The sequence below is a fragment of the Myotis daubentonii genome, chromosome 6 (genome assembly GCF_963259705.1).
Source record: "Myotis daubentonii chromosome 6, mMyoDau2.1, whole genome shotgun sequence".
In the NCBI taxonomy this organism is placed as follows: Eukaryota; Metazoa; Chordata; class Mammalia; order Chiroptera; family Vespertilionidae; genus Myotis; species Myotis daubentonii.
The window spans coordinates 85,052,522-85,069,890 of record NC_081845.1 but is presented as its reverse complement, the minus strand read 5'-3'; the positions used below and the strand labels follow the sequence as shown (position 1 = coordinate 85,069,890).

The following is a 17,369-nucleotide window of genomic DNA, read 5'->3' as shown; positions in this document are numbered from 1 at the left end:
ACTCCTCTGCCCCATGGGAGGGCCCACAAGTGCCTGCCGAGGTCCTGTTCTAGCCCACTCTGAGCATGCCTGGTGTGTTTGGGCTGCTGCAGTATTACTGCTTCTGAGATTTGGGCAAGTGGGTCTCAGACACAGTCCCACTCCAGTTACTCCTCCCAGGTCGTCCCCCACCCCTCAACCCCCCCGCCCAGGTACTAAGGTAACTGAGGAGGGAACCGGAGCCCGAAGAATCAGCATGCATACAGCCACATCATTACAAAGTGCAGGCTGGGTTCCGTCTCTGAGGTCTGAACCCAGCCAGGAGAATTCCTGCATCTGTTCCTTCCACTTCTTGCAGCCCAGCTGCCCCCTCCCCTCCAGATACCAGGTGCCAGCACACAGCTGTCTCTTCCTTGCTCCCCCCACCCTGGCAAGTTGTTCTGGGTTGGGCTGAGCTGGGTGGGGCAGCCCTGTGTACTGAGTGTCCTGGGAGGCTGTGTCCCCACAAGCTAATTCAGCCAGAGCACTGGTCCTGACTGGTAAGAGTTGCTGCCCCTGGGGTGGGGGTTTGGGAGGGTAAGGAGTGTCAGGTCGGGCTGGATCAAGGGCCCACAAAAGAAAAGTTAGAATTGCCTGGGGAGGAACTTCTGCTGGATTGAGGGAGAAGGAATGGAGACTGTCCAGAGAGTGTGTGCAAGAGGAGAGGGTGACCAGGGAAGGGAGGGGTGCAGGGAACTGTGGGAGCCCTGGAGGCTGGGAATGGCTGGCTGTCGGCCCTGGTCCCAGCTTTCCCCTACAGGGAGAACCCTCCTGCCCCAGCTACCTCGCCAACAGAAAGGGCTGCGGGAAAGGAAAAGGGACCCATGAATTGAGGTCTGGGGAGTGTGATGGTGGAAACCGGAGGGGGTGGGAATTCTGCCCAGCACCCCATGTCTTTGCAGGTGAGGAGGGAGCAGGAGAGGCAAGCCCAGATTCCGGATTGCCTTCGAAGTCACTGACCCGGCCATGCCCGCCCCGCTGCTCCCGCTCCTGCTTCGAATGCTGCTGTCCCGCCTGCTGCTGCCCGCCGCCCGCCTGGCCCGCCAGCACCTCCTGCCCCTGCTGCGTCGATTGGCCCGCCGCCTGGGCTCCCAGGACTTGCGTGAGGCTTTGCTGAGCTGCCTGTTGTTCATCCTCAGCCAGAGACACCAGCCAGACACCGGAGAGGCCTCCAGAGTGGCCCGCCCTGAGAGGAGGGAGAGGTTAGCCCCGCAAAAATGAGGCCACGAGTCCTGCTAGCAGCAGGGACGAACTGCTTTCTTGTGGAGTACGGCGGTCCTGGCACCATCACTGACCGAGGCCTGCCCAGTGGGCATTAGCCGTGGTTCGGGACTGAGCACAAGAGGGCTCTGAACAAGCCTGCCTCCCGGCCCCAGCAGCAATGACTGGCACCAGGCCCCGCATCTAGCAGAAAACTGGTCTTCACCTCCTCCCTGCACCCCTCAGGGCCTCTCCTCATCACCGGGGCCTCCGCAGGGCAAGGAACCGCTCTCCCCACCTCCTTACCCCAGACAAGCACGGGCATGGCGTCCGGGGAGGGACACCGTTTAACCAGGGACAACTGACCATTTAGTGGAGAGGCAAGATTTTAACCCAGACTGTCTTCCTGGCTGAGGATTTACCTTAAGAGCATGAAACCTTGATTCCCCTGGAGACTCAGTCCCGCCCCCAAAGCCCAGCATGCAGCAGGTGCTCAGTAAATAGTTTTGAATTCCTGGGGTGCCTTTGACATCCTTATCAGCCACACTCCGGCCTGTGCCTGTGCTGCCAGACAGTCTCACCTGGCCGGCCTGTGCCTGTGCTGCCAGACAGTCTCACCTGGCCGGCCTGTGCCTGTGCTGCCAGACAGTCTCACCTGGCCGGGGCTGAGGGTGAGGAACAGCTCCAGGCTTCCTCCCACCCGACTCCATGGAGCCTGTGGGGCCTCGCCTCCGGGAAGCTGTTCCTCTTGTCTCACTGCAGTGGGCCCCACGCCGGCCGGCCGCAGTCCTGGCCTCTTGGCGACAGTGTGGTTGTGAGGAGGACAATGTCCTGACTGCGTTGGGAGCCGTTCTCAGCTCCTGGTGGCGGAAGAGGGAGGTTTGTTGGCTGAGGGCAGCAGTGCAGAATGCCTGCTCCTGAGGGGCACTCTGCCGGCAGAGGAGGTGCTGCTGGGGCGGCGGGAGGGGGGCGGGGGGGCGGGGACCCGAGGAACTCACCGCTTCATTTCCTCCTCCCCAAGGGGACTTCCCTCAGCGGTCAAATGAGAGTTGTCAGATGTAGTAGTATTTGCATCTCAGCCTCCGGATCATTTGTTTAGGGTCCTCCAGCCAGAGTCCTCCCTCCCTCCTCCTTCCACAAGCTCTGGGGCCAGAGGGGCACAGCAAGGAATAGGGGCGTCTTACAGGACCCCCTCTGTCCCCACAGCCGCCAGAAGCCAGGGCCAGGGGAAGGCCTGAGGCCAGAGCTGTGAGCCTCGTTCCTGCCCTGCGGGCTCCCCGCCGGGGCCCAGGGCTTCCTTCTGGGCCCCCCAAAGCCTGCGCACGTGCGCGCCCCCCTCGGGCAGGCGGCCTGCGGGGAGGAGCGGGGTGCAGTGGGTGAGAGCCCCTTGTCCCCTAACCTGTTCCCCTCCGGGGCCACGGGAGCCTTCCGCCCCCGCCCCCCCCCCCCCCCATTTTCTGCGCCGGGCCTTGCTGCCGGCCTCCCCCAAGCGCTCCCGGCTCCCGAGCTGCGCGGGCGGGGACAGAGCCGGGAGCTGTGGCGGGCTCGGATCGCGGGTCGCAGCCCTTCTCCCGCCCCGGCAGGGACCGGCCAGACCCGGCGCGGGCTGCGGTTTCCGGCTGCGGCCCCTCTCCCGAGATGAGGAGGCCGGGAGGGCGACCAGGGTCATGCGGGCCCAAGGATTCCCTGCCCATCCCCTCCGCAACTCCCGACGCCCCTCCCAGGTCCCCGCAGGTGTGCGGGGAGCAGAGGCGGGGCGGGCGGGGTCTGCGCGGTCCCCGGCCCCCCCAGAGGCGGAGGGTGCGCTAGGTTCCTGCTGGAGGTGGGACAGCCACGGGTGGGAATCTGCGGTTTCCGGCGGAGGGCATACCTTTCGGGGACTTTGCCTCAAACACAGACTGACCACGCAAGGTCAGAAGCCCACCCAGGGCAGAGGAAGGGGCAAAGGTGTGAGAAATTAGGCCAGAAGGGCACGCCCAGGCCCCTGTCCACTCTCAAGGAAGGTGAGGCGAGTCTGACCCTGCGAGGGCCAGATCCCGTCTTTATTTTAAATGTTGATGTTTTGTTCATGGATGTTTTTCATTTACTAGGATTTTTAAAAAGTATTTCATGACAATATTATTCATCTTGATTCCTGAATTTTTTGGCAGCACCGCCCCCCATCTCCCTTTAAATGTTGCATCTCAGGCAAGTACCTCCCTGGCCTTGCCCTAGTCCCAGCCCAGCCATGGAGGTGTAGTCACAAACACAACTGAGAACGCACACAGTTGTGAGGCATGTGCTGGGGACAGAACGCTGGGCCCAGCCAACATTTCCAGCAAACAAGGCTGGAGGGAGGCCGCCTGGGGTGAGGCGGGCTTGGATGGAGTCTGGGACAACCCACAATTTCAAATAGGGTCCCACCCCACACCTGAGCCAGGGACCTGAAGGAGCCCAGAAAGGGCTTGAAATACTCCAGGGGCAGGCTGGGTGAGTTGGGCTCTGAGGCTGTCCAGCAGAGGGCCTTGGCATCCAGCAATCATCTCTGCCCAGAGAAGTGGCTCTGGAGGGCTACCGGTGCTGGCAGGGGGCCCAGGCAGGGCGAGTGCCAGATGGGCTTGTGTCCAGCCATAACAGCCCTGGCTGTTGCCATCTAAGGAACAGGCCAGGCTTGGAGGGGGCGTGGGGGCGTGGGGGGATGGAGAGAGGAACCGGCCCTCCCCGGTCTGGCCTAGAACCCTCACCACTTCCCTCCAATTTCTTTCCAACTCCAGCTTCCTTTGCACACAACTGCAGCCATTGGCCACCAGCCTAGCCATGCCTGGCAGATCTGTCTGACCACTAAGGCCTGCCACCCCCACAGGTCCCAAGCTGGTCAACAGAGGTGGGGAAAGAGACAGGGGCCAAGAAAGAGGGGAGAGGCCGGCCTGGAGAGGAAGAGAGAGAGACTGGACAAACACAGGGTAGGAATGGAGATGCAGTGTCAATCCCCATTAAGCCAGGGTGCAGTGCCTAGAAAAATACCACCAATACCCCTCTTCCTGCCCTCTGTTTGGTTAAGACTGGGGGATGATGGTGTGTCATGTCTCTGGGACAAGCAGCTCGAAGGCTGGCAACACCCTTCTGGAGTAGCCTGGGAGTGTCCACTGATCCAAAGCTACTCCTCCCCTGGGGCCCAGTCTGATCTGGGGAGAGGGCGTGGCTCTCCCATCCCTAAGACATTAGCGCTCCTAATTGTTAATTAGTGTCTGTGGCTTCCCCAGCGGACAGGCCTCTTGGGCCGAGGGGGCGAGGTTGGCGACTGCGTTGGATTTTCTCTCTCCGGCACCTCTCTGCCTTTGGATTGTCCTCCAGCACTGAGAGCTGCTGTAGGGGCAGCAATCCCCCTTCCCCCACATTTACTAACCTGCAAAACTGGAGGGGACCCCTCCCCCTCCCTTGGAGGTACTCCGACCTACCGACCACTCCTCAGCACGCCCACCCCCTCCTCGCCCGGTGGTGGAGGATGTGGGTCTCAGCAAGCTTCCGCCCCTGCCTCTGCCAGGAAATAGGATTCCTCAGGATGTAAGGCTGTTCCCGGCTTTTTCTCTTCCCATCCCCAACTGTGCCTCCGTCTTTCCAAAGATCTGAATTTAGAAAGGGTGAATCATGAGGGGGCCACAGGGCAGCCTCCACCCATCACCGCACACACAGAGCCACACATCCCTCTCCGAGTCAGAGCTGTGGGTGGCTGTGTTTGTGTGGATGTGGGCTGTGTGTGTTAGAGGGGAAAACAGGTCCCTGGTTATGCCCATGTTGTCGGAGGCATCACGGGGCTGAGTGGGGTCGAGGGCGGAAAAGCAAAGACCAGGTCAGGTGTGAAAGGAAGAAAGTGGCGCTGAAAAGGAGGGGTCCTGGAAGGAAAAGGGTGCAGTGTGGATGCGAGTGGCTGGGAGGGGCTTGGGGAGCGATAAGGGCACCGCCAGGCGCACTCAGATAGTGTGGAGCTGGGGGCGCCCGGGCCTGTCTGGCAGGTTTGTCGGTGGGAGAGCCCTGAGGGCAGTTGTGTAGGATGCGTGTAGCCCCAGCACCCCCTGTGGGGCTGCACCCTTCAACGCCGCGTGCCCCTGGCTGGGCAGGGTTTGGTGCAACCGGGGCCAGAGAGGTCCTAGCCCCGGAATAAGGCGAGGTGTGGGTCAGCGGCCCTGGGGGCGAAGGTCTCGGGGCGGGAGCCTCTGCGGGTCTGGCCGGGGCCGTCGGGGCGTGGCCGCGCGGAGACGGGAGGCGGGGAGAGCGGCGAGGGGGGCGGAGGGGGCGGGCGGGGCGGGGGCGTGCCCGGGGTGGGCCGGGGAAGGCGGGTTTGAATGCGCAGCGGCGGGCGCGGGAAGCGGCGATAGAGAGCGGGGATCTCTGCGCAGGAGGACCCCTTAACTGCAGGTGCTGCCGGGGGCTGGGGGCCGGGAACTGGGGGGCCGGGGACCGGCGGAGCGGAAGGCACCGCTGTCGGCCGGCCACGAGGGCAGGGAGGGGGGGGGCTGGCAGCTCCGCGGCGAGCAGCGGGGATGTCCTGTGGGGCCCCAGGCGCACCGTGTGTCGAGCCGCGCAGCACGTGGCGAGCCAGAGGGGTGCCGGAGGGCAGGAAAGGGGTGCCGCGTGGCAGAGGGACCCGAGCCGGGCGGGGGGACCTGGCTCCTGGGCCTGAAGCCAGCTGTCGCGGAGCTGACCTCCGCAAAGGGCGGGCGGGCCCCGGTCATCTCCATGAATCTGGTGGGTGGAGGGGGGCGCCGGACCGCTGGCGACCCCGGATGCGGAGAGCGGGGCTGCGGGCGCGCGGGGCAGGGGCGCGCTCTTTAGCCACCGCCTGTCATTGACCGGCTCGCGCCCCTAGGGTCCCCTTGCCGGATGCGTCCTCATTTACTCCCAGAGAGAGACCCTTCCTTCCTCGGGGAAAGACACGGACGCACACCTCCGGGCCTCCTTCCCAGCGGAGAGCTGGCGCCATCCTGCCCCTCGCCCCTCCTGGGCGGCCCCTCTGCCCATTTCCCTGGTAACCTTTAGAGTCTAGGATGTGGGCAGGGGAGGGGCTGCCCCTGGGGTTGAATTGTACTCAGGACTGGGGTGGGTTTACTGAGAACAGAAAGCAGGGGTGTAGCTGAGGGAGAAGGCAGCGGTTCTCAACCTTCCTCATGCCTCGGCCCTTTAATACAGTTCCTCATGTGGTGGTGACCCCCAACCATAACATTATTTTCGTTGCTACTTCATAACTGTAATTTTGCTACTGTAATCAGTCGTAATGTAAATATCTGATATGCAGGATGTATTTTCATTGTTACAAATTGAACATAATTAAAGCATAGTGATTAATCACAAAAACAATATGTAATTATATATGTGTTTTCCGATGGTCTTAGGCGGCCCCTGTGAAAGGGTCTTTCCACCGCCAAAGGGGTGGCGACCCACAGGTTGAGAACCGCTGCTTTAGACCCTCCCTCTACGCCTCTATGCCAGGATGTGTGTGTAATGGAAGAGGGGTGCCTTACACTTGACACTCATGTCAGCCTTGGCCGCCACTTTATGTCCCCTCTTATTTGGATGGAGCACCCCCACCTCCCCGTATACAGGGCCAGCTGGGAAGCAGGCTTTATACCTTGAGTTTGAATTCCAGCTCGCCCCTTCACTTGCTCTGTGACTGCAGGCAGGAGACTCAACCTCTCTGGACATGAGCTGCCCCGCTCTGTTCAGAGGAGACCATCTAGAACTAGCTGTGGTGGTTATGAGGGAAGGGGAGCTATCTGCAGGCTGGCCCCATACAGGATCCTGGGGAGTGGAGAATTTGATGCCACCACAGAGGTGTGTCTGGAAGCTGGGGTGCATGAGAGGTGCTGGGAACCCGAGTTTGGCGGCTGCTCTCAGGGCCCCATGTGGGCAGGCCACGGCACGGCCAGGGGTACACCAGATGCTCTGAGCTGGTATCAAATCCCTGTTTGCTGCTGGGCAAAGGCAGACAATAAAACACCTGGGCTGGCCTGCTGAGTGTCAGGATGTGGGCAGGGGGAGGGGTGCCCCTGGAGTTGAATCCTACCCAGGACTGGGGTGGGTTTACTGAGAACAGAAAGCAGGAGTGAAGCTGCGGGAGAAGGCAGAAATGAACACTCCTCTGAGCCGAAGGCCCGTTCCACTAAGGAAACCGGGCTCTGGCCCACTTTGAAACTGCACTGCCAGGAATCTTGCCTGAGGGGGTGGAGAGGGGCACCGGGCGTGCTGAGGTGAGAAGCTGGGGTTTCCCCGCCCTGGTCCCTATAGAAAACTTGAGTCCTGAGCCTTCTCTGTCCATTGCCTCCTCCCCCCTCTTGCCCTCATCCCTCTAGAAAATGTAAAAAGTTGTTCACCACTCTGCCCCAGGGCCTAGAACAGAGCCTGGCTAGCCTGCAGAGCCCTCGGTAAATATTTGTGGAAAGGGTGAACGAAAAAAGGCCTCCGCCTCCAGATGGAGATGTGCCGGTCTGCCCCTCCCCTGCCTGTCCTCTGACCCAGGCGCGGGACGTGCTGGGATGGGAGGAAAGCCCGCGGAGAGGGTGGGGTCCCGGAAGGTGTCTGTCTGGGGCTGGGACCTGGCGCACTGGCTGTACCTGTGCGTGGACCCATTCCCTCAGCTCCCCTGCTGAGACCGTTGGGTCGTTATCTCCCCAGCTGCAGGGTGGTTTTTTATCTCCCTGGTTGAGGAGGGGTGTGAGGCTTCTCAGAATGGGGCAGCTGCCTCTCACAGCCAGGCCAGGGGGGTTCTCTCCCCATATGCCCTGGGGCACTGTCTTCATTCTGGACCCTGACGTAGGAACCCATGGACCAGGCCTGCCTGAGCGGAAGCTAGGACCACCTCCCAGGGACGGCCCGGCCTCCACAGCTCTGACCCTCCTGGCAAGCCTGGGCACCTGGTGAGTGCAGGCCCCCGGCGGCGGGCGAGGGAAGCCAGTCCTCCTGGCTCTAAAGTGAGGCCCTCCCTTTTGGGGGGCGGGGGTGTGTGCACCAGCACATTTTATCTGCTGGTGCCAAAGAGGTCCTAGCTAAGGGAGTAACACGAGGGGGGAGCAGGAGAGGGACACGGAGGGGCGGGTAGGCGCTTTGGGACTAGCAGTTAGTCAGGCCTGTGCCCCCACCCCCCAGTCTTCCCTGCATGTTAGCCCTGAGAAAGGGGAAGAGTGTAGGGGCCTGGGAGTGAGAGGAACCAGTGGGGGATGGGGTGACTCGGGCCAGGACTGGGGCGGGGGGGGGGGGGGGAGTCAGGGGAGGGGTCAGGCTAGGTTGTGGAAACGGCTGTGTCCCACGCCCATCGGAAAGGGTTTTCCTGGAAAACTGACCAGGAACTAGGAAGTCCCTGGGCAGTGGCTGGAAAGGAAGGTTCAGGTGCCACCAGCAGAGAGGCTGGAGTCTGGGGCGCCTCCAGGAGGGGACAGGTCCTCCAGAGCCACCCTAGGCGGGAATCTAGGGGCTTCCCGGGAGGGTGGGAGGGCAGGCCTCTCTCCCGTTCATCCCGCCGGCTGCGGCTCTTGCAGATGATAGTTTGGAGCCCCCCTCTCCACTCTATCTCCTTTCTGTTTCCCTCCTCCTGTGCCTCCTTCCATTGTCGTCACTGTCCCTGACCCCTCTCATCCTCTTCCCTGCCTTTGCCTGTCTTTTCCCTCCCTCTCAATCAGACGTCCTCCTCCTTCCCCCCTGCTCTCCACCCTCCGGTTTGCCAGCTTACACACGGCTTTGCTGCTGGGTAAAAATAGCGGTGACAGCGGCCAGGCCAGGCCTGCTGCCAGGTGGAGCCTGAGCAGGCAGGGGGGCCCAGCGGGACTGGCCAGCGGGGTCAGACTGAGCAGTCCTGAGAGGCAGGGCCAGGAGGGGTTCCTGCTGGGATCTGGGTTTGCAAGCTCTGTCTGCCCTGCCCCCTCTTCTACCCCCAAGAGCCTGAAGAAGCCTGTGGGGAAACAGGAGGAGACAGGCCTCACACTGCTTCTGCCCCAAGCCAGCCTCAGAGGGAGAGAGCAGTCAGCCAGGCAAAACCAGGACCATCGTCACCATGACAACCAGTCACCAGCCTCAGGACAGGTACTGGGAGACCTGGGCTGGGGACCCAGGGGTGTGGAAATGGGCCTCTAGGGGGCTGGGTGACGTGACCTTTGGAATTTGGAGTTGTCACTGCTGACCGGCCTTCCAGCCAGGTCACTATGAGACAGGTCTGCGTCAGGGGTGGGGGCCATGCCTGCCCTGGCTGGGTGCTGACAGGGATGTCTGTGGGGAGAGTCACGGTGGGTGAGTGGCAGCTCCTCCCTGGCCTGTCAGTTTTTCCGCTGTTGCTCTCCGGCCAGCCAGCAGCTTCCGGCCCTCCCGCCACCATCCTGGGGAGACATTTGGCAGCACCCCTCATTCCAGACAGAGCACATCTGGCAGAACGGCCCCTTCCTCAGGGCTGCGTCTCTCTCACATGACCTTGATGCACTCGGTCCTTGCTCTGACCTTCCCCTCCCTTCTGCACCTCTGGAGCCTGTGACTCCCTCAAGTGAGACCCGCATACGTGTTTTGGGGGAAGAGGCTGTCGCTTGGCTCAACTTCTCCAAGGAGTCTGGGACCATAGAAAGTTGATGAAGTCATGCCTCAGGTCCAAAGCTCTTCACCCCTTCACCTCTCCCTCCCGTTCTGTCTCCCTCCCTGTGCCAAAAGCCACAGAACTAGACTATTTCTGGCTGTGGGTCCTTGGGCACTTACCTCCCTGGGACCATTTCCCACCTGTGAAATAGAGGTGAGGTGTATTTGGATGGGCGAGAATTTAAGGAGACAGTAAGTACAGGCCCCAGGTTGGTGCCCTCCCTCATCCCTACTCCCAGGCTGCTTGCCTGCCCCTTCCCAGCCTCACCACTCCCATCTCCATCACCTGTTGCACTCATCCCCCCCCCCACACACACACACCCTTTCCTGTGTGACCTTGACTGGCAGTTTCTCCCTTCATCCTGGGTCTCTGAACCAAGCCCTTAGCTCTCTATTTCAAGGGTATATGAGGGAGTTGGGGACTGCAGTTGTCATGACTCAGACCTGCCCAGTTGGGGCGCTCACCCAGGCCCTCCCTGTGTGAGGCCGGCACTGTGCTCTGGTCAGACCTGTCCTCACTGCCTTGGGCTTTGTCCCTGCCATCTCTGTGAAGAAAGCAGCTGTTGGCTGTCGGGAGGGTAGGGCAGCCACATCTGGAGACCGTAGTGGGAGCACCCAGGGCTGCCTGGGGGAAGCTGGCCCATCCCAGACAGGCCCTGAGGTGTAGGACTTGGGGTTGGCCTGGCAAAACCAGGGGTGGCACTTATTTACACTCCGGGGACCAGGTGACGTTCAGTGGCCGGATACCTCCTGGCCTACCCTGGGTGGTGTGACCTACAAAGCCGGTTCTGTCTGGGCCTGGAAAGAACAGCTCCCTCATTTCCCGCTGCCCTCAGGCACCTTGCCTGCCCCACGAGGTCCAGAACGGTCTGGGAGTTTCGTGCCCTCAGAATTCTCTTTGGGTAGCCGCATGCTCCGTGGCCAGGCTGCATCGGTCACTCCCAGCAGCTGCGGGCGGGCGGGCGGGGGAGGGAGACACTGCTGTTTGCTTCTCGCTCACCCGCCACCCCCAGCCTGTAGAGCAGGATTTCCAAAACCACCTCCAGATGTGTGGGTCACACTGGTTCCCAAGCCTGCAGGGTCCCCTGAGTCTTCAGGGGCTGAGAACCACCGTCCTGTGGCCATGTCCTTCAGCCTTGTGTCCCCCCCCTCCTCCTGTGGACACAGCTGGGCCCTGTCCCCTATCCCAGGACACCTCCCCCTCCACTTACACTCGTAGGGGGGCACATGTACTTGGACACAAACACAGATGCCCTGTGCCCTGGGATGGCTGGAGAGCCTGAAGGGCAGGAGGGACGGGCTTCCCTGAGTTTGATCAGGGAAGGGGCGGGGGGTGGGGGGTCACTTGGCTCCTTTCCTCTCCCATCCCCAGGTACAAAGCCGTCTGGCTTATCTTCTTCATGCTGGGTCTGGGGACCCTGCTCCCCTGGAATTTCTTCATGACAGCCACTCTGGTGAGACGGGGGACGGGGCTCCAGGGGGCATGTCCATGGGGCAGGCAGGGCCCGGACCTGTACTCGTGGGCACAGGGAGAGAGGTGCTAACACTCCTCCCTGCATCCCCCACAGTATTTCACAAACCGCCTGGGCCAGCCCCAGAACGTGTCCGTGGGCACTGCTAACCTGAGCAGGGACGTCCAGGCCTCGGCCACCCCCACGGGACCCTCTCCGGATCAGAATTATCTGCGTGACATCTTCAACAATGTCATGACCTTGTGTGCCATGCTACCCATGCTGATCTTCGCCTGCCTCAACTCCTTCTTGCATCAGAGGTGAGCGCCCAGGCACAGCCTGACCCCTGGCTGCCTCCTGCGTACCCTGGGCTGAGCCACGCCTCTCCGCCACCTCGGCCTCCCCTGCAGGATCCCCCAGTCCGTTCGGATCCTGGGCAGCCTGGTGGCCATCCTGCTGGTGTTCCTGACCACTGCTATCCTGGTGAGGGTGCCCCTGGACGCCCTGCCCTTCTTCGTCATCACCATGATCAAGATCATGCTCATTAATTGTAAGCGGGGCTGGGAGGGGACCTGGGCAGAGATCTTCCCACGTCTCCCCACCCTTCCTTCAGACCCACAGCCAGCCAGAGAGCAGCTCATTCCGACCCCAGAGGAAATGGACGCCGTGGGCAGTGAGGGCTCAGGCGCCTGAGCCGCAGGGACAGGGCTTCGAGTGAGGGGCGGAGAGAAGGGCCCCTGGGCAGCAAGACCCACGGGCAGTAAAGCAGGAGTTACAGGAACCTGTTTCCCCATGAGCCCAACAGCCCCCACCGGAAGTGAGCCCCTCCCTGCCCGCACCCCTGCTGATGCCCATCCTGTTCCCCCAGCATTCGGTGCCATCCTGCAGGGCAGCCTGTTTGGTCTGGCTGGCCTCCTGCCTGCCCACTACACGGCCCCCATCATGAGTGGCCAGGGCCTGGCAGGCATCTTCGCCTCAGTGGCCATGATCTGCGCCATCGCCAGTAAGTCTTGCTGTCTATCTTATCTGCCCGTCTGTGTGCCATGAGAAGGCGGTGGGCCCTGTCTCACTGCTGACACCCTCCACCCCAGGTGGCTCAGAGCTGTCAGAAAGCGCCTTCGGCTATTTTATCACAGCCTGCGGGGTCATCATTTTGACCATCATTTGTTACCTGGGACTGCCCCGGCTGGTGAGCAAAAGGAGAAAGGGGGGGTTTGGGGACTGGGGAGCCCAGGGCGCTGGACCACGGGTGTTCTGAGGCTGACACCTGGGGGAGGCGGAGATTCTGGAGATCCCGTTCTGAGTCCACCTTTGCCTTCCTCACTTGATAGGAATTCTACCGCTACTACCAGCAGCTCAAGCTCGAAGGGCCTGGAGAGCAGGAGACCAAGCTGGACCTCATTAGTAAAGGTCTGCAGAGCCGGAGGAAGCTGGGATGGAGGAGGGCTTCCTGGCAGGGGGCAGCTGAGCACAGAGGGCAGGAATGGGTGCCCTGTATTTACTGGCAGAGATGAGGCAGAGGGATCAGGGGTGGGGCGAGGGGACACTGGGAAATAAGAGCTGTGGGAACTACAATAGGGGGAGGTCCTGGGTGACCGTGGGAAGCAATTTCGGATTCTGGGACAAGGTGTAGCCTGAGCTGAGGCTCCTGGGAGAGGTCGGGGCACAGGGACTGGCACTGTGAGGAGGTCTGCGCTAGAGGTGTTAGGGTGCCCTGTGCGCTGTGACAGGAGGTGCCACCCCCACCTAACCCCAGCCCTTTTGGGGAATGTTTACGTCATTTCCTGTTGCTGTCTTTCCTACAATTTGGAAATCCTTCCACAACCTGTCACCCCAGGAGAGGCGTCAAGAGCAGGCAAAAAGGAGTTTGGAGTTTCAGCCCCCAATTCTCAGCCCACCAACAATAGCCCCTCAATCTGGGCCATCCTCAAAAATGTGAGTGCCCTCTACCCCTCACCCTTTCTCTGCTCACTCCTCACCCACCCACCCACCCTCCCCGAAACAGTCCATCCCATCCCTTTCTGGCCACTCTCCTAAATTCGTGTGTGTGTGTGTGTGTGTGTGTGTGCGTGCGTGCATGCATGTGTGTGTGTGTTTCTGTAATGCATGGCTGCCATGAAGACTGGGCGTGTGTGTGTGTGTTTCTGTAATGCATGGCTGCCCTGAAGACTGTGTGTGTGTGTGTGTGTGTGTGTGTGTGTGTGTGTGTGTTTCTGTAATGCATGGCTGCCTTGAAGACTGGGCGTGTGTGTGTGTGTGTGTGTGTGTGTGTGTGCGCGTGCATGTGTGCATGTGTGTGTGTGGTTCTGTAATGCATGGCTGCCATGAAGACTGGGCGTGTGTGTGTGTGTTTCTGTAGTGCATGGCTTCCCTGAAGACTGTGTGTGTGTGTGTGTGTGTGTGTGTGTGTGTGTGTTTCTGTAATGCATGGCTGCCTTGAAGACTGGGCGTGGGTGTGTGTGTGGGTGTGTGCGTGTGTGTGTGTGTGTGGTTCTGTAATGCATGGCTGCCATGAAGACTGGGCGTGTGTGTGTGTGTTTCTGTAGTGCATGGCTGCCCTGAAGACTGTGTGTGTGTGTGTGTGTGTGTGTTTCTGTAATGCATGGCTGCCTTGAAGACTGGGCGTGGGTGTGTGTGTGTGTGTGTGTGTGTGTGTGTGTGTGTGTGTTTCTGTAATGCATGGCTGCCATGAAGACTGGGCGTGTGTGTGTGTTTCTGTAATGCATGGCTGCCCTGAAGACTGTGTGTGTGTGTGTGTGTGTGTGTGTGTGTGTTTCTGTAATGCATGGCTGCCTTGAAGACTGGGCGTGTGTGGGTGTGTGCGTGTGTGTGTGTGTGTGTGTGTGTGTGTGGTTCTGTAATGCATGGCTGCCATGAAGACTGGGCCTGTGTGCCTGTGTGTGTGTTTCTGTAATGCATGGCTGCCCTGAAGACTGTGTGTGTGTGTGTGTGTGTGTGTGTGTGTTTCTGTAATGCATGGCTGCCCTGAAGACTAGACCTGGGTCCTTTCCTCCAGATTTTAGTCCCAGCTCTCTCCGTCTGCTTCATCTTCACGGTCACCATTGGGGTGTTTCCTGCTGTTACCGCCGATGCCAAGTCCAGCATTGCAGGCAGTAGCGCCTGGGGTGAGGACACCAGGGGCTCCCAGGATGGGGATGGACGGGCTCTAGCAGGACTGGGAGTGGGGAGAAGAGACCTGGGCTGCCCTCTCCCCGGCTAGTCTCTCCTGGTCCCCTTGCCCTTCCCTGGGGACACGCAGGCCAGGGAGGGTCAAGGGGCTAAGTCTGCCTCCAGACCTAACCACCGTCCCTAATGGGTTCTTCCTTCCCCAGGACGCTACTTCATTCCCGTGTCCTGCTTCTTGACTTTCAATGTCTTCGACTGGCTGGGCCGGAGCCTCACCACCATAACCATGTGGGTAAGTGGAAGCAGAGGCACCAAGCCCCGGCGAGAGGCCAGAGCCCACCCTGACACCATAAAGGGCACCAGCAAAGTATGGCGACAAGGGTTCCAGGCTTTTTTAAAAACCAAGACATTATGTATAGTGAGGTGTACAAGCCTTCAGTGTATAGCTTAATGTCTATATGTACATCCCCTGTGTAATCACCACTCAGGTCAAGCTGGAGAACATTTCCAGCATTCCAGAACGTTCCACTCTGCCCCCTCCCTATCCGTACCCATAGGGGTAACCCAGCTTTGAGGTTTCAGTGCAGATCCTGAGGGGCCCCTGGGGGCCGGGGTGTGCCTGGGAGCCGGCCCGGCTGAGGCACTGCCTGGTCCCCACAGCCTGGGAAGGACAGCCGCTGGCTGCCAAGCCTGGTGGTGGCCCGGCTGGTGTTCGTGCCCCTGCTGCTGCTGTGCAACGTCCACCCCCGCAAATACCTGGCTGTGATCTTCAAGCACGACGCGTGGTACACCATCTTCATAGCCGCCTTCGCCTTCTCCAATGGCTACCTCGCCAGTCTCTGCATGTGCTTTGGGCCCAAGTGAGTGTCGGGCAGGGCCTAGCGCTCCAGTGGGGGGGAGGGCACTCCACAGAGGGGGAGAGGGCAAGGGAGACTCCCTGATCCTGGCGCTTAAGGTTTCCAGGCTGAGGGGCCACGCAGGGAGGGGCACCTGGTCCTGGTCGGGAGTGCAGGGTGGGGGTGCCCAGGCTCACTTAGGTGGGGGTGGGGGTGGGGGTGGGGGAGGGGACTCTCAGGTAAGGAGGAAGACAGCCCCCAGATTGGGGTTGGGAGGGTAGGATGGGTTGGTCAGCAGAACTGGGTGATCAGGCAAGTCTCCCCACCCTGATGCCCTGGGTGGGGCTGGAGTAGGGGCCATCCTAAGGTAGCCTTGCCTCCCTCCTTTAGGAAAGTGCAGCCGGCTGAGGCTGAGACAGCTGGAGCCATCATGGCCTTCTTTCTGTCTCTGGGCCTGGCGCTAGGGGCTGTCTTCTCCTTCCTGTTCCGGGCAATTGTGTGACCCAGATGGACAGAGGACTGCGCTGGCCGCCAGCTCTTGCCCCTTCCTTGTCCTTCAGGGGTGGGCAGGGGTGAGCCGGAGGTTTTCTCTTCTAGCTGAATTCTGCTTTCTCATGGCCTGTGCTGGGCCCGGTGTCCACGCCCCGAGGAGGGAGCCTCTCGGTGGACAGTGGGGACATTGTGGGCATACAGGTCAGCGTCGAGGGAGGGGACACAGTCCCTGCGTATCCTCGAATCCCCCACATCTGGCTCTGATTCCTACTTGAGCAGACAGAAGAGGCTCCTAGGCTCAGTGTGTGTGTGTCTATGTGTCTGTATGTTTGTCTGTCTGTACCAGGGGTGGCTAGGGGCCAGGACTGTCTGTTCTAAGGTCCAGTCTGATATTGCACCCCTCCCTTCTCCCTGTACCTCCTCCCCCAACCTCCCTGTCCCTCCCCTGCTCCCCCTGCCTCGTGTCTATCATGTATCCTGTACAGTTGCTATTTTACTGCCTTTTTTTATACTCAACAGAAACCAGGTGCCTTCAGAGGCTCTCTGATTAAATAAATATTTTTTATCCCCCATGGCTCTGTGTCCTCCAGCCATGGCTTCATGCCCTGGAGAGGGTAGCGGGATGGCAGCCCGCGTCTGTGGGGATGAGCATGAGCCAGCTGGGCATTGGCCAACACCAGGCCTGGCCCAAGGTTGGGGGGTGGGTAGGGTTAGTCCTCCTAACCTCAGAGGGGCGGCAGTGTCCCCTGCTGGGGCCACAGAGGAGGGACAGGCCTGGAACCAGGACACCCACACTGTTGGCTGAGACCAAGAAAGGCCATTTTTCTTTGCTGCTTCATTCCTTCCTCCATAAGACGGGGTGGAGACAGCACCTGCCTTTTCTGTTATCTTCACTATCACACCCTCCATTCTGACCTCACTGCTCAGTCCCAGGAATGAGTTCTGCAAAACTGGCCAGCTGGCCCCCCACGGCTCCCCCCACCCAGCTCCTGGCTGTGCTCCCACACCTCCCAGCAAGAACAGGCTGCGCCTGAGGGCTCTCCCCTGCCTGGCACCCTGCCCTGATGTCAAAGCTCAGACTTCCTGGGGAACAAGGGGCCTATGTGTCCTTTCATTGGAGCAGGGCCCTCCCCTTCTCTTCTCAAACTCTGGCCTAAGGAGGGAGGGGTGGGACCATGAGAATGTCCCAGTGGAGGGGGCCATCCCGCTGTGTCCCCCTTCTCAAAAATGACTCTTCCCGACAAAGTGAGGCCAGAGCTCTGGCCACGGTGGACCCTCCTTCCCCGCCTCACGGGCCCTGGTCCTCAGCACCTGTCTCAGACTTCCCAGAAGGGCAGGAGGTCTTCCCGCACGGCCCAGCCTGCTCACTGATCCCTGACCAGCAGGTGCTACCGAGTTGGCACCTCTGCCCGGGCTTCCTTTCTCCGTCTAATTGAGTTGAAGGCTTCAGGCCTCATTAAAGAGCAATTAAGTATTGTATTGTCGGGGGCACCGGAGTCCGTGTGCTCCATGTGAAACCAGGGAGCGTATCTGAGGTTGGTGGAAAACAAGGTATTTCTTTCCTACCAGGTTCAAAAGGGAGGAGTTCCCCCCGAGGACTCCCCAGTCTTTGCAATGCCCTTTGGCAATGGTGAGATACACCTGCGCTCTTCTCACCCTC

The 17,369-nt window shown here is 60.6% G+C and overlaps 2 protein-coding genes across 4 annotated transcripts; both read left to right on the top strand.

The window, feature by feature from the left end:
• The first annotated feature begins 266 nt into the window (after positions 1 to 266).
• On the top strand, positions 267 to 1,782 carry MYMX (myomixer, myoblast fusion factor). Its single transcript, XM_059699666.1, has 2 exons — positions 267 to 518; positions 921 to 1,782. Exon 2 carries the CDS (start codon positions 985 to 987, stop codon positions 1,237 to 1,239), a length of 255 nt encoding a protein of 84 aa, XP_059555649.1. The 5' UTR covers positions 267 to 518; positions 921 to 984; the 3' UTR covers positions 1,240 to 1,782.
• Positions 1,783 to 5,512: 3,730 nt separating this feature from the next.
• SLC29A1 (solute carrier family 29 member 1 (Augustine blood group)) lies at positions 5,513 to 16,283 on the top strand. 3 transcript variants are annotated; one of them, XM_059701568.1, is made up of 15 exons: positions 5,544 to 5,613; positions 6,872 to 7,026; positions 8,009 to 8,108; positions 9,124 to 9,267; positions 11,177 to 11,258; positions 11,373 to 11,575; positions 11,666 to 11,805; positions 12,124 to 12,258; positions 12,347 to 12,444; positions 12,587 to 12,665; positions 13,093 to 13,190; positions 14,272 to 14,380; positions 14,588 to 14,673; positions 15,042 to 15,241; positions 15,608 to 16,283. In XM_059701568.1, the coding sequence occupies exons 4-15, from the start codon at positions 9,239 to 9,241 to the stop codon at positions 15,717 to 15,719; spliced, it is 1,371 nt and encodes a 456-aa protein (XP_059557551.1). In that variant the 5' UTR covers positions 5,544 to 5,613; positions 6,872 to 7,026; positions 8,009 to 8,108; positions 9,124 to 9,238; the 3' UTR covers positions 15,720 to 16,283. The 3 variants fall into 3 exon arrangements, with proteins under 3 accessions (XP_059557548.1, XP_059557551.1, XP_059557549.1); XM_059701565.1 differs by lacking the exon at positions 6,872 to 7,026 and having other exon boundaries at positions 5,513 to 5,613; XM_059701566.1 differs by lacking the exons at positions 5,544 to 5,613; positions 6,872 to 7,026 and adding an exon at positions 7,789 to 7,807.
• Positions 16,284 to 17,369: the final 1,086 nt, after the last annotated feature.